The sequence below is a fragment of the Calypte anna genome, chromosome 2, assembly GCF_003957555.1.
Source record: "Calypte anna isolate BGI_N300 chromosome 2, bCalAnn1_v1.p, whole genome shotgun sequence".
NCBI lineage: Eukaryota > Metazoa > Chordata > Aves > Apodiformes > Trochilidae > Calypte > Calypte anna.
The window spans coordinates 84,020,044-84,044,973 of record NC_044245.1 but is presented as its reverse complement, the minus strand read 5'-3'; the positions used below and the strand labels follow the sequence as shown (position 1 = coordinate 84,044,973).

The window sequence follows — 24,930 nt, the reverse complement described above, 5'->3', positions numbered from 1 at the left end:
ACTTATTTTCTTTGACAGTGGACAGGCTTGAAATGATATCAGTGAGGACCAGGTGATGCCACAAGAGAACAAAAAGATTCAGATAGCTGGGGGAAAAACAGGAGATCATGGTACTCAAGAACATACGCCAAAAAAAGGTCAGTCATGCTCTTAACCTGTTTCAGAACAAAGGAATAAATAAATGAAATACAGAACTGTTTAAAAGTGAGCTTTAAATACCACACATAATAAAGTTCATAATTAGAGTTCAAAGCTTAGAGATCAAATGCAATTAAATGCTTCCAGGAATAGGAAGGCTAATTTCTTGTAATTGAAAGCATATAAAAAAATGTATTTTCAAGGTATCAGCCATCCAATATCTATTATTTAAATTGGTCCATTAGTGTGGTACTCAAGTATCACTCTAAACCATCTGGTGTTAACTCCTGTAGATTGCTGACACAATTATCACAATTATCTATGCACAAAAGAAATGCAAGGTACCTGTACTTTGCTATAAGCATAAAAGCTTATAAATCAGTCCAGTGGAACTCTTGTTTTCAGTGCTTGCTCCCAGTATTTTTTTTAAAACATCTGAATTTCCGAAATAAAGCACTTCTAGTTTTTCACCAAGACTGAACATAACTTTCTGTAGTACTTGACTGAACAAACTTAAGATATCTTGCTTGTCAATTCCAAATGGATTTGCCTGTAGAAAAGATGCTGGGAATGCTCTCAGACACCAAACGTACATGGCACCTTGATGTCCCCAAATGTTTTCATAAGCCAGGTTTGCATTTGTCAACTTTACAGCAAATTGCCTCATGTATGTACTCTAGTCCTCTGTCCAGCAGTTGCAACAACTTTTTTTGTGGCTACATTTAATGGAAATCTACCTCATGACAAATGGTTAGGTTTCTTTGCAATACAGCTGGGCACCAAGCTGTCAAAATAGCCCAGCAAAAAACAAACAAACAAACAAAAAAAAACCCACAAACAAACAAACAAAAAAACCCACCAAAAAAACCCAACCCAACACAGAATGCAATAAACACACTGATTTATGCTTGAGCTGAAGGAGAATGTGAATGTGGTTTATTAAGTGAATGTGTCTGCATGTAGAGGAGATACCTTTAATGCTAAGAACTGAAAATAGTTTGAAGGTTTTCACATGAGAAACATGCCCAATACTTGCCCTTTGAAAAAAAGCTGGAAGTAAATTTAAAGTAGTGGTAAGAGTCACACTTCCCACAGCATAACCAACCCCACACTCAAACACTAAGCTTTTGGCACATTCAGAAAGAGCAAATGTTCTCCCAAGCATTAGATCAAGGCACCGTTCACAAGCTCATCCCCCCTCTCCAAACATGGCCTTTTAGTACTTGCTGCATTCCAAGAAGTTTAGAAATAAAAGCATATGCTTTCTTCTAAAATAATAAATAATTATATACTACCTTATGTTAGAAAAAGCATCCGTGTTAACTAATAACAGTTAATAAAATAGAATTCCTTTTCACAAAGGAGCTTTAATCCTATTAAAATACCTGGCTCAAATAACATATACAACCATCCTGCCTGATAAAAACAGCATTCTAGCAACTAGTCAGAAGGGAAGAGACAGATATACCTCTTTCCAAATTTTCTCTATAATCATCATACACTCTTCACTGACTTAAAAAAAAACCCAAACAGTTGCACTGCCCTAAAACACAGGAAGAAGTAACCAACACGTTCAAGATAAATTAGCCATTACTCTTTCTCTAATATTTAATTTACTATGAATTACAGCAAGAACTAATTTATTTTCAGTATGAGCTTAATTGCTATTTCACCATAAAAACATAACTGAGCTTTACCTTGGAGCTGTAGCTGTTCATCCTTCCAGTTTCATTCACTATGGACAAATGTCTCACATAGCTTATACAGTCCAGCAAGAGCTAGCTACAACCAAAAACTCTGAAATACGAAGCACAAAGCTTTGTTTTATTCATGGTGCTTTTGTTTGCTAGTTAATTTGAAAGCAGTGGGAAGAGTAGCTTGGCTTGGTTAAGCCGGTGTCTTATACTACACAGCAAAAGGACAAAGGTAAAACCCTTATATATATTAAAAAAACCCAAAAAGCATAAAAACAATTGCAGCTTGCAAAGTATCAAAGTCTTTGGTGCCATTCTAACTTCACGATGTATACAGGGGTGTAACTTTATCAGCTTTGCAGGGATGATGTCAGCTTCTCCAACACCGTGTCAGTGAAATAAGAAACAGGTCCCTTCCACATGCAAGAAAGACCAAACCTTTTGTTTGGTTTTTTTAGTCCTCAAACCCTCCCCTCTTGATAAACCAGCCCCGCTCTATTTAAAATGAAAAGAATTAAAAAAAAAAAAGAACTGAGTATTGGAGACACATTCAACAGGCTGTCCGTGAAAGAGGAAAGAGCTGAAATTCCCCACAAGCGCTTGGCTGTTGTGGTTGGTTGGTGCACGGCCATGGCAACCCTGGGTGCCCCAGGGCATCCCTGTGGCCATGGAGACCCACACTTGTGCCCCCATCCCTCTGGCTGAGCCTTCACTTTCTGGTGCAAAAAAGAAGAAAAAAATATAAAAGAAAAAGAAAAAGAAAGGCAAGAGGCAATGCTGAAGCACAATCCTGGCAGTGGTCCAAAGGAAAAAACCCAAACAAAACACAAGCCAACAACAAAGATCTAGAGGCTGGAAAACTGCTGACAACCTAAGTAGTAGGAAGTTTCTGATGATCCAAAAGCCATTGTGAAGCTCAATTAAAAAGAAAACAACAGCTACAGTTGTTCAGCTTGGCCAGGCAAGGAATAGCTGACTCAATCATCCTAAGGCAGGAGAGGAATGCACCTTTTGTCATGCATGAAGAAAGTTCAAAGTAAGAAATTAAAAATATACCTTTCCCCTCCACAATAAAAGAAAAAAAAACCTCAACATTTTCTCTAAGCATTACTTCAGTGCAAAGAGCAACTATGCATATGAGAAGATATTCCTACCCTTTCTTTTTTGAAAATGATACTTCCATCTCTACATCAGCAGTATTTAAGGTTGAGGTTTCTGTGTCCTTTTTTTCTGAAGCATTTAATTAATCTTCATTGGTAGGCCAAACAGCCTGCTAGCTTTTACATTTACATACATGCTTCAAACAGTTTTCAGGCTATTTGGGTTTAGACAGAGAAATAAGCCCCAGATGTTTCACTAAGATTTTCCACCAGAAAATTCATGACCCTTCCATATGTCTCACATGTCTAATAGTGCAAATATACTCTTCCCACACAACAGCCACAAATACTTTCCTTCCAACAAATTGTTTATGGTATTATTGTAAATGTACCCACAGGTTACGGGTGCAGACTGCACCAGATGGATTTAGCATCATTTAACAGTGACCAGCAATTAAATCTTCCTAGTCCTTGCCTCTTCAGTGTATTTTGCATAGTCTCTATCCTTGCTTGGCAAGCAGAATTTGGCAGAATGGATGCAATATAAAAAATATCTTTAACAGGAATTACATGAAAAACAATTAAAAAATCAGGGCTTGTTTCCATTTCTATAAGCATGCAAATTACTATTTTGAGCAGCCAGCTTTAATGATGAGAAGATATTTTATATATCTTTTAAGTATTATGATCCACACCCCCTGATGGCCACGATTTTTCAGTAGCCAGTATGTCATGGCTTTCTCTTCTTTTGTTCATTAATAGGTAACTTCCCAATGTCTTGTAAGCAATAACTACTGCTTCTTTTTCCCTGCCAGCACATGGACTATCAACCATTACTAACATTGTCTCTGCACCAGAGCTATCAGCCACCTTCTCTCAAATTGTTTAGTGTGTTAACATGATCCAGTTAAGCTATCAGTAAGTGTTTCTGACATTCAGGTCTGAGAGTACCTACTTCTATTTCAGACCTAAGGAAAGGTTCTCAAAGCAATACACCACTTCTCTCTACAGCTTTCTCTTTCACTTGTTTTAGACCTGTTTTGTTTTTTTTTTTTTTTTTTTTTTACCTTGGAGAGCAGCACAAGAATTCTAAGCAAGCAACATACAAAGACAAATATCATATGCTTTTTCTGTGTCATACATCAACTGCCATCTTGGGCAGCACTACACAGGTCTGTGTTTGCAGGTTTATTTAACATACTCCTGTCTAACTTTTCTGGTGATAACATCTCTCACTCCTCACAGAGTTACAGGAACAATTCCCAAATAATGTACTGAGACTCCACATGGTCACTCAGAGTGACAGATTCAGCACACACCAATTTCTCAGAATGCCAAAAAAAAAAAAAAAAAACCAAAAAAAACAAACAGGGAAAGATGAATGTCCAAATTTGTAGGAAGGAAACAAACAAGCAAGTGTTTGCCCTCATTGGAATGAGAGTTGGTTCTCATCATAACCATGGCTATAAACTGACACATCTTATTCACACCATAAGCCCAGCTCTTCCACAAAGCTGCACACGCAGTCATTTTTAATACCTCCTGCAACTCAGAGCAAAGCAGAAAGTTTTGTCAATCTAGCCTAGAAGGATTTGCTCAGAGTATGTAATTTTGTTCAGCTCTGATGGCTGTTTGTTCTCATCTCAATTAGCTGCCTTCCCAGAACATACTCAGGCAAGGTAATCTTTTAACAGAATCATCTTCTTTTTCAATAGATTAATTTTAAGAAGTCATATGTTGAACTACACTAGAGAAAAAATTTAAACATCTTGGATTTGTGTTTATTTGAACACAAGACACTTTTAGTACAAGAATGAAATCTATGGTATTTCTGTTTTATTGTCTTCCTGTTAGATGTAATGTTTATTCCATGAAACTGCACTATGTTTATAATAAGAAATTGCACAGAACAGTAACTGCAAGCCCAATGCACCAACAGAAAAGCTAAAAGACACAATTAATTTGTCCTGACTGCCCTTCCAGAACCATATGAAAATATTGATTACTAGTGAATATAGTCCTTCTTTAGAAACAACTTACTAATCAGCCTAGGGGATTGTAATCAGCCTATGTATGATATAGATCTGCAGTCAATTTCTACTATCCTTTGTGATCATTAAATGTGGTAACCTTGTCCTTTCACTGGAGGGGAATGACAACACAAAGTTCATCACAGTGTACAAGAGCCAGCAATGCTGTATGCAACAGACAAACTCTGGCAGCAAACCTCTGCTATTTATGCTCACACAGAAGCTCTCAAGTCCAGCATTAGACTCCCCTATTAGCTTCAGCAATGCTGGGTTTCCTGTCTGTAGTAAAATCCTCCTAGAGCAAAAATCCTCCTAGACATTATTTACAACCTTGGACATCACGGGCACTGAATCCTAAGTTTGAGGACCGTACCCTATTACTGCCTGCCCCCCCTCCTCCTACCCCTTTGCTACACTCACCCTAGAAAGATGGCCTGTTACTTCAGGCCCCCCAAAATGCCAGCAGAATGTGACAGTCCCTGCCGCAAGCAACTTTCACATCTCCAGTCTCCCCACAATCTGCCTGGGCAGCCTCTGTTAGACAGCCATCAAAACCAGAGTGAGAAATGGTGCCAGAGTGTCCTGGCACAGCTGGGCACCCTCCTTCTGAGGGCAGAGGGCACAGGGAAGGAGACACCCCAGACGACAAAGGTACAGGGCCACATCATGATAAATAACAGCTACGTTTTGGGTTGGGTGGTTTTTAGTTCAATTGAATTTTAGCAGACTTACTGCATTAGCTTGAGTTTTGGTTTAAGCATGTGATGTGGTCCTTAGTGACCTGTCAGTTCTCAGACGAGAGGCAGGCAGAGTCCAGACTGTACCACCAACAGTGAGACCCAGGGCTCCTCTGGAGAACTAAAACATCAGTGGATTAAAGATTTCAGCCACAGTAGCTTCTTATCCTGCCTGCACTAACACAGTCTAGATTTTAAAGATTTATGTCCAGGGTTCCCTGCTAAGGAAGGCAACCGTACAAGCGATGGTGACAGAAGCAGCTCCCTGTCACTCAGTCTGGTGAGACAGTGAACCAGAAAACTGAATCCATAAAAACAATGAAGTTTACAGAGCTTTAGGGCACAGAGGGTCACATTGCAAAGAGATGTATAAGAGCACCTCAGCATATGAATGAAAACATAACACACCAGGGACTGACCCAGGCATCCCTGATTCCCTCAGTTGGAATTCAGCATCAGGTCACACAAGTCTCACTTCAGAACAGTGGTACGTTTAGCACAACATATTGCAGAGACTTTTCCCCAGTCACAAACCTTTCTGGTGCTCTAGGATCAACTTCCAAAGAGTGGAATCAAGTAATTCAGTAATTTCCATTCCTGCAGGGTCAGCCCTGACTGCTAAACAACAGTGTCATAATACCAAGCCAAGCCTTTTTTGGCTGGAAAAGGCACAGTGGTTGCTGAAACCCCATCAGGATGCTAAGAATAAAGAATTCATTACCGTCTATGGTTAAACTTGTGCTGACAGTACTTTTGGGTTATAAAGCACTCTTCTAAGTTACCTTTAAAAATGTCAAGCTTCACATAGCTCTATAATCTTCTGTAACATTTTGTCTGCTTGCAAAACTAAAACAATATAAAAAAATGCAACAAATTCCATGCAAAGCCTATAGCAGTTGGTGGCTGACTGTTATAAAAACCTAAATGATGGCTTGTAACAAAACAACCATGCCAGTAGCAAGTAGGGTGTATTTTTTTTTTCCAGGAAGGAAAAAAAGCAGAAGACATAGCAAGTTCAACAGACAAACTAGAAGCGGTTTAATCTTACATTGTGAAGACTGAATGATTTGACAGCACAATTAAAGCACACTAAGAAAAGGTAACAGACCATAGAAGTACAAAATCACAAGAAAAAAACAGATAAAGGCTGCATGTCTGCTGTGGTCAAAAATTATTGAGTGCCTGTTCAGTAATCAATAACTACCTAAAACATTTTTTAAAGCAATACCTTGCGTTTGGGTAATAAAACAATTACTGTAATTTACAAGAGGATAGCATTACCACAGAAACTTACTACTGTAGTGAAATGAGGCAACCAGGTGCCACTAATTGCCAGGGAGTGAGCATGAGCTTGTGTTAAGCCCACCTGTGCCTGATTAGGGCGGGCCCCAACTGCCCATGAGCAGGACCAGGAGGCCAATAAAAGGTGAGGCCTAAGACACAGGCTCAGCTCACACTGGAACTCACAATCTCGGCATGCTTGGCTTTAAGTGCTGCTTTCAGCACTGCACTACCTTTATTGCTCCACCAGAGCTCATCGCCATCAAGGTGAGGCTTTGAGGAGTCTCGAACCCACAGCCTCAGGCATTGCTCGGGTTGCCTGTGTAACAGCGTGCTAGCCGGCTGCGCCACTCAAGCCTCACCTTTTATTGGCCACCTGGTCATGCTCATGCGCAGTGGGGGCCCTCCCTAATCAGGCACAGGTGGGCTTGACACAAGCTCATGCTCACTCCCTGGCAATTAGTGGCACCTGGTTGCCTCATTTCACTACATACTACTTAAGTTGTCACTTCACTATAAAGAGCTTTTGGACAAATAATGTTCTAGAGTTCAGTTGAACAGCACATTAATGCCATACTCATGGCCCACTAGTCCACTGCCTCTACTTCAGATGACTCCAGCTTTCAAGAAAAACACCTCCTCTGATCCCTATCTAGAAAACCCCCACAGCAATAGCAACTAGGAAATTGGCTTTTAAGTACCAGTCATGTATCACCATGCTCTGGAGACACACTGGAAAATACAAAAATAACTTCTTGTAAGGTCTAGTCTGCAGTCAACGCATTAGCCAGCACTGTGTCATTAAGACCAAGGAGAAAATATCCTCACCTCTTGACAGCCATCTCATTACAATCTGGCAAGGAAAACTAAAATTACCAAAAAAATATTTGCACTGAGAGTCTTGCACTACATAAGCCAACATGGTGTTTTCCTTCAACAAGTATTTTTGCAAGCAAATCTCTTTGTTCATTCATCTCTATTGTTCACTTTCAACGGTCTGTCACAAAAACTGGGAGTGGTTCAAAAAAACCTCTTTCCTAAATCAAATATTATGATCAAGTTGATACTTTTACTTAGATTCTCATTCACATGCTCTTTACTTTCTTCCAGTTAAAATTACTTAAATTGACACAGCAAAGTTTTATGCTGCTTTTTTTTACTGAGCTCCTACTCATTAGGACGATTCCAAATGTCACCAGTGTTGTAATAGGAAACACAACAGCTAAAAGGCTCCTAAGCTCACATTAAAAAAAAAATAATGCTAATAAACCAAACAAAAACCACAAAAAACCCCAAAAAACACCACACACACAAAAAAAGAAACCACCACACATCCCAAAGGCAAGCCTCATTAACACCTTCCCTGTCTGAACTATACAACTCTACGTGCCCAAACCAGGGCAACTGCAGCCTGTGTCATATTGTCAAATATCACCACTGACCTTGGATTTCTATTTTTAACAAAAATGTGGAATTGTCCACTGACATTTAACAGTGATAGCTTTCTCATTAAAGGTGAAAAATTAAGATCTTGGTCCCTTGAGTCAAAGGAGATGACTGGAGAAGCAAGAGCTCCCTTTCCAAATCAACTGCTAGGCAGGTATTGACATCACTATCATGACAAATTCTGTAAAACCTTTCATCCTCAAAATTTTTTCCACAAATATTAAGCTAAATACTCTCAAATGTATGAGGTTTACATTTGATTAAAAATAGCCTACCTAGATACAATTTTATTGCACTAACTGGACATTTTTAGTACATTTAACTAGTATATAAAAAACATATTTTAAGCATGCTTCATCTAAGGAACATTAAAAAGACTTTTCCTCACAGTGAATTTAGACACTTGCTGCTATGACACTGATGAGACTGAGGCATAATTATTTTTCCACCAGACCAATAAAACAGCTGGATACCAGTTCATTTGTGAAATGAGTTGTGAAAGTTTTCTCAGGGTCTGGCTCGGCTTTAACACTTATTTCAGGGAAGCTGGAAAGACTTTAATTTTTTTGTTCCAAGCAATAGACATACTTCTTTAAATTCTTCAAGCTTCTAGAAATGAAAATAAGGTTAAAGACAGCAAAATAATTGCCCTGCCCCTAAATCATAAAATAACAAAGTACAATCTTACTTTCTTCTGGACAAGAGCAAAACAAGGTGCCAGTAAAAGCTTGCTCATCAGCTTAGTACTTTTTTTCCCAATTGCTTTGTATGGCTTTTGGAGACCATGCCAGGGGCCCAATGTAACACCCAAGTGAGAACTGAATAAACAAAACATTAACTCCAAAATCTTCCAGCAGAAACCACGGTATTTAAACTTTATGCCAATGTTGCCATTAGGAGATGTTCTGCTGCAGAGCTTCTCCTGGAATCCTCTCCTCTGCCCACCCACTCACTCCTGTGCCCAAAGAGCCCAACAGCCCACGCTCCCAAGCCTCTCGTGTTTCTGGGAAGTAGGAATGGCTGTTGTCCAAGAGTTAACTCAGGAAAGAGAAAATTTATTTTGCATTCCCCATTCTGCTGCAAATGTGTGTGTGCATCCAAGGGCAAGGTAGGCTTTGTCTGTATTGTAAAAGTTTTGCTTGTTTTCCCATTTTATGCTAGTGTAGGAGTTCTACTGGTTCTATTAATCTGTATGTAAGAGATTCAAAGCTTTAACTCTCTTCAAATTCAAACAGAAGCTCATTTGGTGAGCTCAAAAAAACCCAACCAACCAAACAAAAATATCACCGCTGTGTCAGATTTCTGCTACGCAGTGCAACACTTTCCAACTAACAGTACCTGTTTCCCAAGGGTAAGCAAGACAAATGAGCATGAGTACACAAATCTTTCTGTATTAGGTTGTAACACGCAGCTTAAATGCAATTATCTTACCAGCTTACGTTTTTGTTAGCACTGCAGGTTATGGCAACACTCTTTTCATAGATGGCCCTCCAGAAATTGCTTCTGAGAATCAAGAAATTACAATACCTCTACTTCAAGGTTTTAAATAAGCACTTTTCTTGGAAAGCTAAAGCCTCTCCAGGCTAGCCTTCTTCCACAGTTACAGACAGGGGAAGAAAGAACCAGGCCCCAGTCACTTGAGACAGTGATCCCATGCACAAAATGTCCAGCATCATGGTTGTACCCATCAAAAGTAATGAAGCAGTTATCATCCATGGCCAAAATCTGTCTCCTTGGGGAGGCTGACTCAGAGCAACCTGCAACCTACCATCACTTGCAAACTGAGCTTTTGCCCTCTGCAACAGAGAAGGCTGCAATATTGAAAAAAAGGCAAGGGTAAAAAGAATGAGAGATGGCACAAACATTACTTTGCTACACAAGCCTTTGTAACTGACCAAACACCTGGATGTGTTTGTATAAACATTCTGTGACTGGGGATTTGCACTCACCAGCCTTTTCTGTAACAAAAACAAACTGAACACAATAATTAGCTTCAATAGCATCTGATTAAGTAAATAGGTTTTTTTCCATTTCCATGACTAGCTCATAAAGACAGAGGCTCCTTTGAGCACCACTCAGGTCTTTCCCCATGGTGACAGCTTTACAATCAAGCCAAAATAGGTTCCACTGCAACAGCAAACAGGAGATTCAAATTCCCTGGTAGGACAGGCACAAGGTTACACAAGTATGCTGCTACAGGTAAAAACACCCATGCCAAATCACTCATATACTGTCCCAAGCAGCTAATTACAATTTCTCACACTAAATCCTATCAATATTTAACAGAGATAGCTGAAAATAAACAGGCAGTTCAGTTGGCTAGAACACATTTGCCTGCAAAACGTCTTGATGTAACACCTATTCACAAAGTTACAACTGACAAAGCACTGTGTACAACTGATATTAAAGTTGGCTAACAACTTATTCCTGAATGTATTCCTGTTTCCACCCCTGGAAAATTTTATGGACCTTTCCTCTTCTTTTACTCTCCTGTACAATCACCCCAACTCCATCAGCCTTTGGCTGTCTTAGGAATCTGCCTTGAGAAATAAATCATAAAAATTATTAGTAGCCACATGGAAAAACAGGAGGACATGAATCACATCTATTTAAAATTGCTCAGAGACAGTTAAAATGTAACACACAGACATGACTTTAATATTCACCTCCTGTGACTCACCTACAGAACACACTTCAGTCTTACCTTTCTTAGAAGAAATGGACAAATAATTAACATGAGAAAACAAAGGTAGGTATATCATTGCTTTGATTGCAACTACATATGCACAGTCATCCAAGAAGGCAATATTTTCGCAGTAATTGTTTGTAGTTTATTTTCCCCTCCCTGATTTTAATGTCTAAAAACCAAGTACTTGACAGCCTGCACAATATGCTGGTTCCTTCAGAAGAATTCACTGAGGAAAAGGATTTTTCTTTTGAATATTGCTTTAAACTACATTTTATAAGTTGGTGCTTAATTATCTCAGAGATTTAGATTACTGTTTTTATTTCAAGAAATCTAATTTGGTGGATGAAGAGCATAAGAGCATAATTTTAATCAAACTCCCTTGAAACTTCTAAAAATAACACTAGCTGATGACTACTTATGAGATAGCAAGCTATTCTCCCCTCGTCAGCTGCATCTGTCTTTCGGAAATATTTGCTTGAGTATCAGTGACAAACCATTAACAATATAAAGAAGTAAATATAGCTCAACTTACACCTCACTGAAAAATATTTCTAATCTCCTTTTGTCACTCAAATCACACCTACCCATAACGGCTTTCAAATGCTATGGTCTATTACCAGTGGCTTTCCCACAGAAGCAGCATCAATCTAGAGAACAGTTTTACAGAACATGCTTTCAGCAGCCTACCAGAACTATCAAATAACTTAATGCAGTAGGTCTCTTATTTGAGATGTAACCATACCAGCCAACTTCAACTTAAGAAAATACCTTGCTCAGCTACAAAATTCTAGAAGCCACTGGAAGGCATTCTGCCTGTTGCCTTGGTCAACTTTTGAATATGTCATGTTACCAACAAACTGCTAAAGAAGAGTGCAACTGATAGGACATAGCACATCTCAGTAAAGCCTATTTTTAGCCTGCAGTTCACTCCACATACTTGCAATGGGTATGATTAAAGCCCAAGACAGCCACATTGCTCTGCATAGGCCGATGCAACTACGTGTTGAAACACATTGAGAGAACATTATCATAAATTTGGGTTGGGAGGAGCAGTACTGGGCAGGCAGTTGCTCTTTGCTGGCATCTGTCTGCATTGGCAGAGTGTGGAGTCACATCTCACCCACCTTGATTAACAGCCCACAAAGGAAAAAATTGGAATAAATTGCGGTTTTACTCCAATTCCTTTCAATATGATTTAACGCTCAGAAAGACAGAGAATGTTTTGGCATCCTTGGAAATCAATATCCTTTTACTTTCACTGGCACTTGTTCAGATGACTTAGCGTTATTGATGCTGAAGTAGTCTACTTCATGCTGCACTGAAAATACTACCTGTGAGGAGACAACTCAGTCCTGACCCTGTGCTTCTGACCTTCTGTGATGAGCTAGCAATTAAAAGATTTGCTGAAATATCATTTGCAAGGATGCTTTTAAGTACCTGTCTTTCACAGCACCAAATAAAAATATTTCATTTCTTCAAGCCACAAATTTTTTATACACTCAAGCATTAACAATTAGAAGGGTTAAATTCTAGCTATCTTTTCAGACATCAGAGAAAATCATAAAAAATGGACTCTGAAAAACTGAATAGTTACTCATAGAATTGTTTGGTTTGAAAGAGACCTTAAAGATAATCTATTTCCAACCCCCAGGCCATGGACAGGGACTCTTCCACTAGACCAGGTTGCTCAAAGCCCCATCTAACCTGGTCTCCAGCACTTGCAGGGAGCAGGCAACCTGTGCCAGTGTCTCACCACCCTCACAGTAAAAAATTTCTTCCTAATGTCTAACCTAAATCTACCCTCTTCCAGTTTAAAGCCATTACCTTTTTTTCTGTTGCTACATGACCTTATGAAAATTCCCTCCCCACCTTTTCTATCAGCCCCCTTCAGGTACTGGAAGGCTGCTGTAAGGTCTTCCCAGAGACTTCTCTTTTCTTGCCTGAACAAGCCCAACTCTCAGCCCGTCTTCACAGGACAGGGGCTCAAGCTCTCTGATCATCTTCTTAGCCCTCCTCTGGACTTGCTCCAACAGTTCCACATCCTTCCTGTTTTGGGGCTCCAGAAATGGTCATAGTATTGTCAGTGCAGTCTCATAAGAGTGGACCAGAAGGAGAGAATCATCTTCTTTAACCTGATGGTCACCCTTCTTTTGATGCAGCCTAGGGTATGGTTGGCTTTCTGGGCTGCAAGCACACATTGCTTGCTCATGTTGAGCTTATCAACCAACATCCCCAAGTCCTTTTCCTCAAGGCTGCTCTCAATCCATTCCCCACCCAACCTGTATTTGTGCTTGGGATTGCCCCAACCCAGGTGCAAGGACCTTGCACTCAACCTTATTGAACTTCATGAGGTTGGCATGGGCCCACCTCTCCAGCCTGTCAAGGTCTCTCTGGATGGCCTTCCTTGCCTCCAGCACATTGACCACACCTCACATCTTGATGCAATCAGCAAACTTGCTGAGGTTGCACTCAAATTTCAGAAATGCAAAGGTATGAGCTTACCTGTAGGTTTATCAGGAATGAGGAATTCACATTCGTAACTATGGTAGCTTTTGTCAATATTTCAAACCCAAGGAAAGGTAGTCCATCAAGACAAGAAGAAGCATAACAGGATAATTCAATAGCATCTGAACTGATAAACATTCTAAGTCTCCGTAGCTGTGCTCCTCTATGTTCTGAAACGTCAGGATTTTCTTTCACTGCTTCTGGCACAACATCCATCTTTATCAGAAAAATGGTTCATTTTCCCCCAAAGTCAAACTACATGAAACTTCTTGACTACAGTAACACACACACATAAGACAGAATAATATTCAGTATAGCCATCATGAAGCATCTGAAACAATACTGCAACAAATAATTTTAATTAGGCTGAAAAAAGCAATTGTATTCAGCATCTAAACAAGAACAAGTCACCACCTATAAGGCAATTATAACAAATTTAAATGCAGTACTTTAAAGCTCACCCAAAAATGTGAATAGAATAGTTCAGTTGGAAGGCATCTACAACAATCATCCAGTCCAACTGCCTGAGCATTTCAAGGATAACCAAAAGTAAAAGCATTTTATTAAAGGAATTGCCCCAATTGCTCTTAAACGCTGACAGAGATGGAGCATCAAGCACCTCTCTAAGCAGCCCTCTGAAGTGTTTGACCACCCACTCAGCAAAGAAATGGTTCCTCATGTCATCTAAATCTCCCCTGGTCCAGCTTTTAACCATTCCCACAAGTTCCTTCACAGGACACCAGAAGGAGAGGCCAGTACCTCCCTCTCTACTTTGCCAATCTGGAAGGAGGAGTAAACAAGTACACATAATAAAAAGTATTACAATATAAAATGAAGGGTGTCTATGACAGGACACAAATGCTTGTGTCACAGGCAAACACAACAGTGGATATTAAAACTAGAAAAGCTGCACTTGTCTCTGCCTTATGCAGCCACAAGGCAAAAATGTCTAATGTATTATAATCAAACCAGAACAAAAAATTCACAGTGAGAGTCCTTCAACTGTGACCAGCAATGAGCATTGCAATGCATTAATCAAAGAGAGGTTAAATCAGTCACTTCTGTCTGAAATTAAATATCACGTTTTACTTCTACCTTGCTTTTCACTTGTGAATAGAGCCTGTACTTGTGGTTGCTGGAGAGTTACAGGCCTTCTGCTATTTGAAGAGAAGATTGATTCAACTGGTAGCATGACACAAAGTATTTGAAAGAATGGTGAAAACAAGGAAGAAGCATGTAGCAGATACTCTGATTTGTTGCAGTAGAACCTCTTCCTCCTCAGGAAGTTTTTTTAAAAATGCACATTTTCAAGTCACATTACACTTTTCTATACAAATGCCCAAAGCAAGGACTTAGGCAAAATCTGCCTCAGAAGGGAAACTTCTGAAACTGAGAAGGCACTACCCTTAGAAACAACACATTTTCATAACCAGATGTGGGTCAGTCCAATACCTTCCTTGGCATTCACCACTATCAGGCTTCTCAAACCTTGCACCCTCTTGCAAGTGATCAAGTTGTTTTGGTTTGGTTTTTGTTAAATTAAAAAAAAAAATCCCCAAGTAAAATCCAACAAATTCAGGATAGGCAATGGTCAGTCACATAGGTGATGCTGCCTGTGAGACATGGCACATGGCAGCACAAACGAACCTCACAGTTTCAGAAATATCCTCTTTCTTCCAAGGGCTGCAGGAAATAGTAGCTTTTTTTTTTTTCTTCCTCCACATTGCTTATTGCATCTTCTCCAGCTGCTCATCAACTTTATCTGCTCAGGCCCTGCAGGATTACTATACCTCTCAGGTGTAAAGCATAAAGCTTAATCCTCCACCTGGCAAACCTGGGAGTGGGCTGCCCCACAGAGACATGAGGATGTCCCACAAAGAGGACAAAAAACTCCAGAGTTTTGCAAGCCAACTCTTTCACAATGCTAGAGAAGAAGGAGAGAAAAAAAACCCTTGTGCTTAGCGCCAAAGCCCACGCTCCAGGGACAGCTGCAGCAGTATGGTAATAAACAGAGGGCAGATACATAGCTCTTTTGATTTCCCCACTTCCCATAAAATGCCAAGTGTTTCTGAGTACTAGAAGTCTATTTATGTCTACCCCACAGTTAGAATGGGGTCATCACTAGTGCTCTGGAGAAAATTCAGAACTTCTATTCCACCCTGACAAAAGCCAGGCACAGGTCCATGTTCAGCATTTCACTAGCATAGAGGAGATTCTTGTTGGTGTCCTGATTGCACGCCTTGCTCTTTCCTTGCAAACATTACTGTAAAACAGCCTTGTAATGAAGAAAGAAATCAGGCAGGATGTGCTTTTTCAGCTAGCCTTACCTAGCATATGGCCCTTGTATGACCAACCTAGCTGGCACAGCTGCCTCTTTTGCCAGCCCCCAAATCATGTCAGGTGGTTCACAAGGAACAAGCTGAGTATTTCCACCACAGAGAGGCCAGGAACCTCATCTGCTCCTTACTAACAACGGAACCATCAGAATAAGGTAGACACAAAAAGCCTCAGGCAGCTCACCAGCAGCTGAAGCAGCTACTTCACCTCTGAAGCTATTAAATGTGGCTGCAGTGGTACATCTACAATTCTAAAGAAAATACTTTCTCAATTTCACTTACAAAGGTTGAAGGGCTCATGAGTGAATCTGAGGCAACAAGCTTCAAAGATCAGCACCGAAATGTCTTGTATTTTTGTTTTTTGGTCACTAGCAATGTTAGTTACACTCATCTTTTTAACTGATAGTCTGTAGTTTCTAAAAGCAGAAGTCAGCACAGAAACCAAGGCAAAGGCATAACTTTCCTAAAGAGAGAAACAGAATCTATCTGTAAGTGCATTTTATTCCAGTATAATCATACATGCTGTGTACAAGAGGAAAATGGTATGGCTTTATGAGTCTCAATAGCATTAAAACAATACAACTGGTTTATCTACAGAAAGCACAAGATGCAGGTTACTATATTTTTGGCTGACAAACATAAAGCTTCGACACATACACCTCCTCCACTACTGCACACAATCATGCGTGCCTAGCTTGACTTTGTTTTACAATTTTTTTATTTATGCAGATTTTTTTTCATCTTCCTGATATCAAGAGTTTAACTATCAGTTAAAAGCAAGGCAACACTGTCCGAGTCTTATTTTTTCAAGTATATATACTTTGCCTCAAAAAACAATCTAGAACTACAGCTAAAAGGAGATGAAACTGCTTTTCCAGTTACCCCACTCTTTGCTATGTAGCATACTGAGCATCACCATGTGAAATGATGACCAAGATGACCAAATTATTAAAAATAAAGCATTTTCCTTGTTTAGTAACAGTCACTAGGCATCCAGGATCATAATTAGCAGTCTTCTAAGACTTTGTAATTCAAATAAATATTCTAGTCAATGAGATGAACAGAGGGTCAATTTAGAAGTATGACTATTAAAGTCAAGTAGTCATCCTGAAAGTGAAGGAGTAGGTTTATGCCTTTTTTCTCTCCTTTTTGTTGTTTTTGGGTTTTGTTTTTTGTTTGGGTTTTTTGTCGTTAATAAAAGCATTCTTAAAACACTGGGAATGACAGAATTACTTCTTTTTAAACGCCTGGAATTGAAAACTGAAATGCAATTTTAATATATATGTGTTAAGCTGATGACATGTGGAAAGTGAACTTTCAAGTCTCACCTTTAATAGTCTCATTTGCCAGATGGTTGCAGATGTTTCTAGGCAGCTGAGCCTACTAGAGAGCTCACTGCTACTTCTGTCCCAACTTGTTCCTCTGATAAAAAAATGCAACAACATTCCTTGCTGTCTTATTAATAAGAGTAATACAATATAAATTTAATATTAATATAATGCAATCCAGGTGGGGAAAGTGATGACAGAGGTGTCATAGCTGCCACTCCTTCTTCTGAGCTGGTAATAAAAGTACTATTCTAGCACATGGGTTCAGCCTACTGAAGCACTGCTCACCAGAGAAAGGTGTTAAGATCACTCCAGCCCAGATCACTCAGGGTCCCTAAAAAGTACAGGGCACTTTTTGAAAGAGCAGAGGTACCAGCCTGTCCCATCTGAATTCCAGTCAGAGAACGGGACTCTAAAACCAAGAACTCTTGTCATAGGTAAATATATGATGGATAGTATCCTTTACAGCCCAGCTGCATGTAATACTCATCCTCACAACCAAATGAGTAAGACCAGATAGAAAGACAAGAGACTCTCATTTAGATCCTAATTACTTGTGAGGTAGGACAGCTGTGCAAGCACCAGGAAGAGAAAGCTCTTCCTGTAAGCTTTCAGAACCTTGGTCTTCTTTGGGACAACACAGGAAGAAGAGGAGACTGGAAGGTCACACATCTTTCACTGACCAACACGGATATGGGCTGAAATCGTCCCTCGTAACAGAAGCTGCTGGCAATCTTCATCCAGCAATTTTGACAGAGCTCAAAAGAAAGGTGGTTGGAAAAAAAAATATCTACAACTGGTTTTGAAAGAAAACATTTACATTCATAACTGCAAGTACAAGACTTGGAAGCTAGGTCTAACTTTTCTCGCATTTAGCTCCTTTGTTTGATTACAAACCTCCAGTAAACGTATGGTGATGCAACTTCCCAGATGCTGCATCTGACCAATCTGTGATTTCAAAATTGCACAGTACCCTGAGAACTCCATGCTGACATCAGGCCCACTCCCTTCATTCTTGACACTGAGCTCTACAAAGACTCTTGAGCTATAAGCAGCCAAACCAACAGACTTGCAAGACAGGTGTCAAATTCAGGAAGCTGACCTGAGTATGCTCCCCTGCTGCTACAACATGGCCTTTAAGCCTGAAGCAAACAACTGAACTGAAGGATAACTTGCACAAATTCTAACTTAGCAGAAGAACCTTGCAACAACTTCAAAAACCTCTCATGTTAAACTGCTGAAGATAAAGTCCAGCATTTGAGAGTTATTCTGTACCTGCTCTACAGGTATCTCTGCTCCTCTGAACACCTACACTGCAGAGGACAATAACCTGGCAGAGACTGAACAGCTTTTCACAACTGTGCTTTTGAGCAGGTGTTCATACACCCCCAGAAGAGTGGGCTTCACAATAAACTCTGATGCAGCTCATGTTTTCAAGTCAAAGGATAGAGCTGGATCCTATCCTCCTTTGGCCTGACAAACACTTCCCTAGAAAATTCAAGCACATTCAACCATTCTGTTTGTCATTCGCTCGAATCACAGGATTTTGTCAGCTCCAGAAACACCTGGCTATATCTAGCAAACTTTGGAAACCTATTGGAAATAACTCTTCTGTTAAAAAAGCTGTCTCTTGAAGGGTGAGAAATGGCTGATGTACACTGCCTCAGGAAGAACACAAATGACCTAGGTGTCTTGACAACCCTTGACTGAATTATTTCCCAACTACCCCATCCCTACCCTCCACAGTGAACCTTACAGAAAATACCAGCTAGTTTCCCCTGCCTGTGGACTCCTCTTCCCAGGGACAATGGTTCCAGTTGCTTTCTTCTATTCTTCAACTTCCATGAAGAACATAAAAAACAACCCAAAAACGCTCTCTTCAGGGAATGGCTGCTCTATTGACCCCTTATCTCCAGAAGGATCAGGATCCAAACCATCCTCTTTTCTTCTGCTTCTGCCTAGCTCTTGGGCACTAAGCCATTTCTCATAGAAACCGTGTTTCAAGGAAATCCAGGGAAAAGGAGCCAGTTGGTAGGTTTTCTGCTCTCATAAAAACTGAAATTGATGCCAGGATATATCCTGGCACAGAGTTCAATGCCAGAGCAGAGCTCCATGCCAGGATGCAATCCAGAGGAACAGCGCCTGCTATCAGTTTACATCACACCAAGCCCCAGAGTCTGTCCTGGCTTTAATCTAGGGTTAAATCACAATAGCTGAGGATAGAAATCTGGATGGTTACTTTATGAATGAATCTTCCAAATCTCTCTAGTGCTCACTGGATTTATTTGCTTATACCACTGTTTTTTGAATGACACTGTTCCTAATTGCAAATTCTTGGAAGAGATTTAAACATAGAAGATGACTCCAGTTTACTCAGAGGGAACAAGAGGTCAAACAACTATCCTTATAGCAGTATATTTCCCCTTTCCACCACGAATACCAGTACACCATATGCACTGAGATTTTTTCCTTTGTTCTCATTACTACACAAAAGATTTCAATTACATTTTCTTGATAAATTAGTGTGACTTCCCATATTATCATATGCATGTATTTCTTACAGAGCTTTCCCCATGATGACCAATACTGTGGGATGCAAAAGCAGAATATGGCAGCATACTCAGCATGCCGTAATTATATGAATAAGTTATAACGAAGATCTCTAAAAAAAGCACACCACTTGACATCGGCCATGTATATATATCTACTCACCTGAACAACCCTGTGTCAGCAAGTCATAAGGATCAAGTAACTCAAAGCAATTCAAAACCGACAAACCCAAAGTACCAAATTAGACTCAAAGAGCATTACTGGCACTGGGCCTGAGCCACAAATTTAGATCCAGTTCTGAATTTTCCCAGGGTTCACAGAAAGGGGCAAAAGGGACATCTGAATTCAGAATTCAGACCAGATCCGTTCTTGTTCATACAACAGTCAGTGAGACCTAAAATCCTCAGAAACAAAACAGTAAAAGCCAAATCCAAAATGGTACCTTGGGCAGCCAAATCAATGTAAGCAAACCACAAAAGCTGCGCCACACGCCTTAGTTTTCTCAGCAGGAATTTGTAGATGTGGCTAAAAATACTGTAACAGAATTTGTGGTACTTCATTACATCAGCAACTAAGATGGCATACCCTCATCTAGCACCGAGGCACCTGAAACCACAGGGAATATCCAAAGCAAAGTAAGCTGCTTCACCCAGAGATACCACTGTAGGGAAAGGTCTATGCACAGATAGAACAGGTGGGGTGGAGGAGGGCACAATTAGTCTCCTAATTCTGAGTGAAAGAAGGATTGCAGACACCTTTCTTCTCAGTTTTTCCTATCAAACAGTTTTGGTGCTACACCTCTTCCAGATACTTGATGCATTCAGGGAGGTAAAGCCCATCCTAGCCAGTGTTCAGGAAACTCACCGAACTTCACTGCACTCCTCCACAAGTTTCTAAAATCATGGCCACTTTATGGATCTAGACTTGCCTCCAAGCTCAAGTATACTTACAAGTTTAAAGGGATGAAGCAGTAAAAGCAACATAGGAAATCAAGAACTGTCCTTCTAAAGAAATGGACTAAAGAAACCATGCCCTTTGGAGTCAAACTAACTCCAGGAGTCAAACTTTGTAGGTTACAGAAAAGCTACTAATGACATACTAAGACAGGCATTTTTTGTTTGAGTTTTAAATGTTATTCCTTACTAATTGTTTATAGTATTTAACTTACAATGACTTGCAATATACAAGTTATTTTATTAACTACCAAAAATACTGTTGTCACTACAAATTTCACATCTGCAATGGCAAAATCTGACACCCAGGGAAGTGAGCTGGATTCCTGCTACCAGCTTCACTCTTTCAAGTATATCCCATGGCAGTGCATGATCTATGCAGAGTACACAAACTAGATGGTAATTTTATGGCAGCAAGTTGGCACACCCATTCAGAGAATAAGTGACTATTGATCCAAGGCAAAAGATGATAGCTTAGAAACTAAAGAAAACTAGCATTGATCATTCTTACTTGCTGGCAACAAGGCTAACACTTAAGATGATTTCAGCAATGATTCAGACCTCAGTGTTACTGCATTTTCAGTTATAAACGCCAATATCTGCTACAAGATATTTTGCTCTAGTGACCACTGAGATGCTAAATTGACCATCAACCCATTAGCCCACTAATTTTCAAAGTAATTAATCAATAGAACCTCAACTATGCCAACCTGAACTGACACCTGAATTTCAGTCTCTGCTGTGCTTTGACAGTTGCATTCCTCAGATCAGTGAATTTGTCCTGATCATCTCTGGGAGAAATGGAGCAAAATCCTTCTCAGCTAACTAACACGGTGATCTTCAAGAGACCAAGTAACTACAGTCTTGCAGACAAGCTGATGAGACAGTATCTCCACCTCCAAAAAAAAAATGACAATTGAAAAGCTCATCCTTAAAATGCAACAGAAACCATTTGGTTCTACTAAATCACACAAAGATGGAATGCCAAAACCAGAAAGGCTGCAGTAGCAGCAAGTGCCCACAAAGAACTGAGCTTTCAGTATATTTACTAAAAAGTCCAATTAACCCTTGTTTTTCTTCATTGCAGAAGCTAAGGGAAGGCCAAGAGACATAATTAAGACACACTTGAAATAGGCCCTGATTCTGCAAACACAAAGGTAACTCTGTGAGCAGATTTCAATGAGCTTGCATGTATCACTAAAAGAGCAGACACAAAACATTTGCAAGAGTCAGAAACTCTGATGCACAAATCACTGATCCAGGAATTTCCTTCAGCAGGGCAACTATCTTTCAGCAGCTGGTTTTACAGCACCTCTAGAGACTTACACCATCATCCAAAGTCTGTATGTCCAGTTTCCAAACATTTAACAAATTTTTGAAACATGCTGCACAGTGAAACATGGGACAAGAGTTAAGTGTATAGAACTGCTTGTACATTTTGGGTGGCTCCCAAGACTAAATCCTGGGGCTTCAGGGGTTAGCATAGGATTATTAAAAAAAAAAAAGTGAGGACAGTATCCAAGCAAAGCAAAAGCAAAATACAATACATGAGAATAATCTTAAAAACAAGGTTAAATTAACTGTAAATACAGATTTAAAACCATCTTTTTATTTACTTCATTAGGTATCAGAATCCATCCTGCCCTTCTTTTAATTAGCCCCAACTCCAAAAAAAAGTCCCTTGAAAACAATGGGACCAGTCTCTGAATTGGGGATGACCGAGCACATGAAAACAGAATTGACCCAGCACACCAAGAGCTTCCAAAGGTTTTGTGCATTAGGCAGAGCTCTGCTCACTGGATGCTGTATCCTTGGCAACTATTATGCAAGAAACGGTTCTACAAATGCAAAACTTCTGTCTGCTCCAAGAGCTTTCCTCTGAAATACTTTTATGGGGGTTTGGATATCCTTAAATCTGAGGGCACACACAGCCCTTTGTCACCTTTCTGCAAGCTCGGGAGAGCACAATATAATACAAGTGATGTTAAGAGTGTATTTTCCTGCCATTTTATCAGGAGAGCAAATAAAAAAGTTTTACAACGCTTGCTTTGGTTTTTTTCTGGGAAGAAAAAAGAAGTGGGAATTTTTCCTTTTTTCTTCGGTGAACCCTGCAGAACTAATGTGAAGATACAAGATAATCATGAAAGGACATTATTACTATGTCAATCAATGGCATTGCTTTGAAAACTGAAAATTCAAGTATCATGCCTGGGTGCCTGACTTCAAGGGCAGAACTCCAGATGCCAGCCTACTTACTATAAGGAGTTTTCAAGAAGAAATCGGTAAGATTTGGCAAGGGCCACGGCAGTAACACGCTGCAGCTCCTCGCAAGGAGGACTATTGGTACCAACTGTTTCAAGGGCAGCAGACATTGCTATTTTTACCAAAGCCCTTGCTGTAACTGCCTGGCTCATTAATCCTCACTACAGCAAAGCTCGGATCCTGCCCGCACGACCGTGCCCCTCGTAGCTCAGCTGTCCTTAGACAACACGTTATTCCTCAATATCCCCAAATATTCAGAACTCACTAGCAAGGCACGTAAAATTCGATAACCAGCAAGGGCTGCGGTTTAGTGGAGGTGTTCTGTGGCTTTTTTTTTTTTTTTTTTTTTTGCTCCTGAGGAAATCGTACAGCAGCTCCAGCTAAAGCTGAGGCTGTGGCTGCCCTTGAAGGCATGTGGGAACACATGGGAGCAGCAGGGGAGCCCCGCCGGCACCCCCCGAGCCTCTCCCCGGGACTTAAGGAAGTATTTATGCTGTTGGGGTGAGGGACATCGGTGGCGGGGCATGGGAGCCGGCGAGCAGCCCCTCCGCCGGGCGCCCACCCTGCGCAGCGCGGAGCCCGGGCTGCCGCCCCAGAGGAGCCAGTGCTCGGTCGCCGCCTTGGGACCCGCTTTTCCCGCAGCCGGGCTCCCGCGGGGAGACCGCTGCTCTTCACCCGATGCTCCCCACATCACCACCCTCTTCCCCCCGGTACCTTCTGCGGGGCGCGGAGGAGGCGGTGCACCCCGGCCAGCTGGGTGGCGAGCGGGATGTCCTCCCGGAAGGTGTACAGCGGCGGCCGGGTGGGCTCGGGGAAGTTGGTGCTGTTGAAGGGGTCGGTGTCATCCAGCAGCTGCACCCGGCACACCAGCGTGGCCATGGCGCATCCATCCACCGCCGCGGCCGGGAGCGGCGGGGGAGCGGGCGGTGGAGGAGCGGGCACCCCCAAGTCACCGACACCGAGACGCTGCGTGGGTGCCCGTCGCCGGCTGCGAGCGACACTCCCCTCACGGCCGCAGTCCCCCCGGCGCAGGCTGGCTGGCCGGCCGGCAGCCTCCCGCCTCCCCGAGATAGCGCTCACAGCCACCGCGCCCCGGGGACGCGGCCCATGGCCCCTTCCCCGCCGGGATCCACGAGTGAGGCGCGTTTCAGGCCGAGAAAGGAGGCGGCGCCGGAGCCGCAGGACGCGGGCAGAGCGGCGGCAGCAGCAGCAGCTCCCCCATGCCCCGGCCGCTGCGCGCCGTGCGGGCAGCGGGACTGCCGGAGCCGGCACAGGCAGCGCAGAAGCGCCGGGAGGAGGGCAGTCAGCGCCCCCCCGCGGCCACCGGCGGTGCCGCTCTCAAGGGCGGCCGGGCGGGCCCCCTCCTCCCCTACGGCCTGAGGAGACCTCCCTGAGCCGGGCGGGAAGGAGAGTCCGCCCAGGATCCTCCGCAGGGAGTGGAAAGAGAAAGCAAGTGTGGCAGCTAGAGCTGCTCCCGCTGCGGCGGGGGAGAAGGAGGGACCCTTTCTCCGCAGCCCTCCCTCCTGCCCCCGTCTCAGGGCGGAATAACGGCCCCGGGCACCGCGTCCCGGCATGGCCCTTCAGGGGGAGCGGGTGAGGAGGGGCCGCGGGAATCGCCCCCGCCGTGGGGGAAGGGGCCGCGGAGCGAATGGCGGGGTCAGAGTCGGCCCCTCAGCCTGCGGCAGAGATCTCAGGGCACCCACCCTTGGACGTACGGTCGCACTGAGATCAGTCTTGCTGTCGCGAATATCCTGACTACTCTTTATTGTAGTGTTTACCCAGTTCAAAAATGAAGCTCTAAATAATAGCCTTTTAAATAATTAAAATGAAAATATGTTAAACTTTAGACACTGATCTGAAACCTGGGCATTCGATCAAGAT

General features: G+C 41.8%; 1 protein-coding gene across 3 annotated transcripts in view; it reads right to left on the bottom strand.

The window, feature by feature from the left end:
- FHOD3 (formin homology 2 domain containing 3) overlaps positions 1–24,285 on the bottom strand; it is a 390,937-nt gene extending 366,652 nt beyond the window's left edge. For all 3 annotated transcript variants that reach the window (XM_030444367.1, XM_030444368.1, XM_030444369.1), the window contains exon 1: positions 23,764–24,285. In XM_030444367.1, coding sequence (XP_030300227.1) covers positions 23,764–23,928 — 165 coding nt within the window. In that variant the 5' untranslated portion in view covers positions 23,929–24,285. The remainder of the gene's footprint in view (positions 1–23,763) is intronic.
- Positions 24,286–24,930: the final 645 nt, after the last annotated feature.